At 38.2% G+C, this 6,000-nt stretch overlaps 1 protein-coding gene across 3 annotated transcripts in view; it reads right to left on the reverse strand.

Annotated features, from left to right (window-relative positions):
- The window catches only part of RBBP5 (RB binding protein 5, histone lysine methyltransferase complex subunit), a 33,485-nt gene that overhangs the window by 19,678 nt on the left and 7,807 nt on the right, over positions 1-6,000 (reverse strand). For 2 of the 3 annotated variants that reach the window (XM_081825091.1, XM_081825090.1), the window contains exons 2-3: positions 4,696-4,721; positions 3,605-3,777 (exon numbers count right to left, since the gene is read on the reverse strand). The exons of the other annotated variant lie outside the window; for it this stretch is intronic. In XM_081825091.1, the coding sequence (XP_081681217.1) occupies positions 3,605-3,777; positions 4,696-4,721 (199 nt within the window). The remainder of the gene's footprint in view (positions 1-3,604; positions 3,778-4,695; positions 4,722-6,000) is intronic. 3 annotated transcript variants of the gene reach the window in all.

Raw genomic sequence — 6,000 nt, forward strand, 5'->3', positions numbered from 1 at the left:
AAAACATAAAAAAAAAGAAACAGAAGGGACAGAGAAACCCAAAACCAGTATTTACCCAAATTTTACAATAAAGAGGAGTTGCTACTGAGGAATTTGGTTGGCTGTATACCTCCGTGGTTAAGAACATAGGCTCAAGAGTCAGACTTATGCTGAAGCCTGGACATTACCCCTTTTAGCTGTGTGATCTTGGGCAAGTTATATATCCTTCTGAGCTTCAATTTCCTCCCCTATAACATGGGCTCAATAATATTACCTAACCAGCAGAGGACTGTTGGCAGAATTAAGATCAGTATATATAAAATTCCTATCCCAATGCCTGGCACATAGCAAGTGCTCAAAAAACATTAACAATTATTTGTATCAGAGACAAGATGAATGTATTCCCAGACTTGGGGCTCAAGGGGCAGAGGAAGGCAGGGGTAAAATAAGGAAGTGAATATAAAGGGATCAAGTTCAAGTCTGCATACGAAAGGACTCTTGTGCCTCTCTCCCACCAGCTCTAGAACACTTGCAGTCATGCTTACCCCTCAGAAAGGCAAGTAGAAGATCCTTCTAGAGAATGCGAACCTAAAAAAAAGAGGCCTGAAGATGCCCTTCTGTTAGGATTCACAAAAAAAATCCAGTGACCCACCCCATTTCAGTGAATGATAGGAGGGTAAGAGGGTGAGCTAAAACTTGCATGGTGTAACAGTATGTCCATGGACAATTTCTGAAATTAACAAACCAAGAAAAAGTAACATACACGTGTTATTTAGAAATATGGAGATAAATATCAGAAGAAACAGACAAAAAAATGAAAGCAGACAGGGGACCAGACCATAATGGAGTGGGGCGAAACAAGGGACAGCTTTCGTTGCTGTTCTTGTAAGCCTTACAGCGCAATCTGACTACAAAACAGAATGTTAGCTATCATTCCATTTTTTTCTTTAAGCCCTTTTGTACTATAATATCCTTTTCTCTTTTCCCCACAATAAGCTTGTATTTCTGTTAAAATAGAAGGGACTCTAATTTTGAAAACGAAATTATTAACAAGTGAAAAGTAAAAGGGGCTCTCCCACTAAAAAACATAATATTAATATATCTGACAATTCCAAATTCCATAAGCAGGCACAAAATTAGAAGCTCAGGGAAAAAAAACAAACACAAAAACCAGAAACTGGGATTATAGCAGTAAAACAGCAAACAAGGTTCATAAATCACAGCACTTACCATCTCGCAGGGAAGATACTCATAAGACAAATATTTGCAATAAAGTAACAGGAGACACACAGCCATGATCTCAAACTTACATTTCCCCCCTCAATTTTACATTCGTATCTTCATGCAAACCAGAAGTCTAAGGACCATCCTAACTTCTGCACTTCACTCAGACTCCTCATCTGACTAATGACCAGGACTCTTACTTCTGCCCTCTCCCCACCGCTCAGCCCCAGTCCTGCTGCCACTGTGCTCATCATCTCTAGCCAAGATCTCTGCACTTCCCTTATCTTCATTCTCTCTTCTTCAATCTCTTTAACACATGCTGTCCTAGAGATTTTTTTAAAAATAAAAAGCTCATCATATCACTTTCTTTCCTACAATGTCTTAATGGCTTCACAGTTACCTACAAGATGAAGTTCAAATTCATACTATGGTAACACAGCATCCTCCATAAGGATCTCAGTTTACTGGCTCTTGCCATTATCACATCTCCCACACCACAATCCAGCTATCTTGAACTACCTGCGGTTCTCCATCTTATTGTGCTTGTTTGAAGCTGATGGACCTTTGCCTGGGCAGCGTCCTTTGCTTGGAATACAACTGGCAAACACCTATATCTCACAAGTTTGAGGTTAGAAATTATCTTGCCTAGGAAGCCTTTCCTGACCACTGTTCTCCAGTACATGGATCATCTCTTCCTTTGCACCTTCACCTCCACTAAATCTCAAACACAGTTCTTGTATAGGAACCATAAAGCTTCAGTACCTGCACCTGCTACACAATTCATGCTCAACGTTGCTGAATGAATGTATAAGTGAAAAGGTTTATGCACAAAGACGTTTACTAAACATGTAGCAGAGACACTAGCAAAAAACTGTTAATTATAATTTATCCATGAGAAGACATATAGCCATAAAAAAGGTTTTTAGAGATATGCAAGTAGGAAACTGTCCGGTGTTAGGGAGAAAAAAAGCAAAATATGAAACAGAACATAGCATGATTACAAATTCTGCCTTTTTTTTTTTTTAAAGATTTTATTTATTTATTTGACAGAGAGAGACACAGCAAGAGAAGGAACACAAGCAGGGGGAGTGGGAGAGGGAGAAGCAGGCTTCCCGCTGAGCAGAGAGCCCGATGAGGGGCTCAATCCCAAGACCCTGGGATCATGACCTGAGCTGAAGGCAGATGCTTAACAACTGAGCCACCCAGGCACCCCCAAATTCTGCTCTTTAAAAACTATATACAGAAACATACTAAAATCTTTACAGTAGGAATACTTGGGTGGTGGGACTATGGGAGATACTAGTACTTCTTTTTGCTTTGCTATATTTTACATAAGGTTCTAAATGAGTATGCATTATTTTACAATAAAAACAAACACATTATTTTTAACAGGTGGGAGTGGCTGGTACTCTCATTTTGCATATTACAGACAAGTTTTGGCCAAAGCTAGTTCATTAGCAGCCAAACCTAGACTGGGATTCAGGCCTCCTCCCAATCCAGTGCTTTACAATATAGCTGCCATTTCCATTTACACAAAAGGAAATAAGCTTCATAAATCTAGATCTGATTATGGGGCACCTGGGTGGTTCAGTCAGTTGGACGTCTTACTCTTGATTTTGGCTCAGGTCCTGATCTCAGGGTTGTGAGATTGAGCCGCACATGGGACTCATACTCAGTGTGGAGTCTGCTTGTTCCTCTCCCTCCCCCTCTGTTCTTCCTTCCCCCAGCTTGCTTGTGCGCACTTGCTTGCTCTCTCTCTAAAAAAATAAAATAAAATAAAATCTTAAAAAAAAAAATCTAGATCTGATTAGGTGCTTTTTTTGGCCCCAAGTTCATTTAGAAGAGCTGCCCTAAAATAAAACTTTCCAAAGCAAACACAGTAGTCCCAGAGAGTAAGAAAGAAATCAATGGGAATTTATATTACACTAGATTTTAGCTCAATCTATTTGACAGAAAGCCTTAACTATAATTTAGTGAAGGAAAAGACATGCCTACGATCACTAAAACTGCTGGAATTCAAGAACCTGGACAAAGCTGAAGTAGAGGACTTCCAAGTTTCCCTCCTCATCAAGACTTTCCATTCTAAATTGAAAGGTCAATATCACAAATACTACTACAGCTGCAAACTTTTGTAAATATCTCATTTCAGTACTGAAATATTCTCAGACAGAGCCTGATACAGATCCACAAGTACACTCAATTTCTCCTCCACAAAGGTATTCCAAGGACAGCATTTTTTTTCAAGGTCTACAGATGCTATGAGAAATTGTACTACTAATGACTGAACATTTAAAATGCTAAGTATTAAAATATCTAGTACAATGAGACTGGCAATTTCACAGTCACCATTCATCCCCCTAATTCAACTCATATTCAACACATTAATATTAAAATTCCTTACCATAAAGAACAAACTGGATGGATGTGCGCACTAATTATTTTAGCAATGCCTCTTGTCAAGAAATCCCAGATGACAATTCGGCCATCATTACAGCCAACTGCAAGCAGTGTGCCCCACCTGTTAAAGGTGCAAGTCAGGGCCATGCTGATACAATCCAAAGTTCCATCGGCTTCCTAAAAATTAAAATGAATACAAGAAAATAGACAATGCCACCAGGTACCCAATTATTTCTTAAAGATTCTCTATCACCTATGACACTTCTCTTTTAATTTAAATGACGATGTATACCAAAAGAAACTCTATGTGTGTTCTTATACCTATTAAACTAGCCAAAACAAGGAAATATTTGTAAACAGATGTGATACATCCCATACATTACCAGTATGACTTTGTACCCACTGTACACGGCAATTAGGCAAAATATAACAAGATTCATTGAAAAGAGTCATCCTACTGACCCAATAATCATAGTTCTTGGGATTTACTCCAAGAAAAATAATTTAAAACAAAACCCCTAGAACAACCTGTATGTGCAACATTAGGGAAGTCAAATACATTATTTTATATTCGTATCAAGCTATTTAAAATCACCATAATGGCTACACTTGAAACACATTTCAAATATTACAAAATATTTTTGCATTTATAAAAGTAAAGCACACTTAGAGCATACATATTATTACTATGCAAAAACACTGATTGAAACTAGAAAAGCACACAGAAAAAAAAAATCTACGTATAGGTGATGGTACTGTTTGTGAAAAATCCTTCAAAGTATTGAAGGATAAGGAAAAGAAGGAAAAGAAGGAAAAAAAAATCCTTCTTTTTTTAATTTACTGGGAAATGAATTGCTTAAGATTAAAAGGTGATGGTGAGATTTCCCACCAGTACTGCCTATCTATTTCCTCTCTCCTCAAAATTAAACACTGAGTTCTTTATTATAGCACTTAAAGCTTCTGTAGTCAAAGAAAATGGGCAGGGGGGGGGAATCAAATAACATTTTCTGCTCAAACACAAAAGCTAGCAAGTTACCATACTCCTAAATTCACAATAAGACTATACTCTTAAAAAAAAAAAGACTATACTCTTACCTCTGGATAATTCTGCCCAAAGGACTCTGCAACAAAGCAAAGAAAGAGTTCATGGAGCATTTGCAACACAGCAGGAATCCTCCAGCTCTCGAATGGTGGACGCAATGGTTTGCAAAGTGTGGATGCCTGGCTCAGGGACTCCAGAGGGTCACACCTATTTTCATTATCATACCAAGATGGCATCTGCCTCTTTACTCTCCTATCTCCTAAGTTTACAGATGAGCTCTCCTGAGGCCACAGCACCAGTGGTATTTTTACAGAGTACATGCAAAAGTAGATGCAAGAATTCTGCCAACTTCTACTTAGGCAAGCATTAAGGACAATTTGTAAAACCGTGAAACAATGTTCTTCTCACTATTTTTGTTTTAGAAGTTATTTTTCACAAAAAAAATGTTATTTATGTAAACAGGTAATGGGGTTATGCTGGTTATTTTGAATTACAAACTTTTAAATATCCAATCTGTCAAACTATCTTAAGTCGGATGAACTCTCTAAAACCTTCATGAACACCAGCCAACCAGCAGTGCCATTTCCTTCCTAATAATGACATTTATATTGTCACATAGTCTAGTAGTTGATTAAAGATGCAATTCTCTATATTAATTTCTTAAGCAAACGACATTTGGGGGCCAACACCCCTGAATGCTTTTCCTGTATGAAATGCAGTGTTCACACGAGACACAAACATCTCGAGCTGCAAATAACGGCATGATGCTACCCCCTGCTTCTCAGAAGTGTCCTGTCAGCAGTAACACGGTCTTTGTCAGGATGTACTTACAACATTACCTAAGTATTGTACTACAGTGGTTTTTAAACTATATTGAGAACTACAGATCCATGAAAGTTGTTTCACACATAAGGCACCCAAATCAGATTTCATTTTAAAAAAGAAGTCTACTGCTTAAAAAAAAAAAAAAATTTATAAAAATTAACTGAAAACTAAAAAGTGGGGGCATCTGGCTGGCTCAGTTGGAAGAGCATGCGACTCCTGATCTTGGGGTCATGAGTTTGAGCCCCATGTTGGGTGTAGGGATTACTAAAAAAAAGAAGAAGAAAGAAAAGAAAAACTAGAGTGAAAATATTAAAACCAATCAAGGGGCGCCTTGGTGGCTCAGTTGGTTAAGCAACTGCCTTCGGCTCAGTTCATGATCCCAGGGTCCTGGAATAGAGTTCTGCATCAGGCTCCTTTGCTCAGCAGGGAGCCTGCTTCTCCCTCTGCCTGCCACTCCCCCTGCTTGTGCTCTCTCTCTGTCAAGTAAGATCTTTAAAAAAAATAAATAAAAATAAAACCAATCAAAAAAAAAA

The sequence above is a fragment of the Leptonychotes weddellii genome, chromosome 6 (genome assembly GCF_054177405.1).
Source record: "Leptonychotes weddellii isolate Sample4059 chromosome 6, ASM5417740v2, whole genome shotgun sequence".
Classification (NCBI taxonomy): Eukaryota; Metazoa; Chordata; class Mammalia; order Carnivora; family Phocidae; genus Leptonychotes; species Leptonychotes weddellii.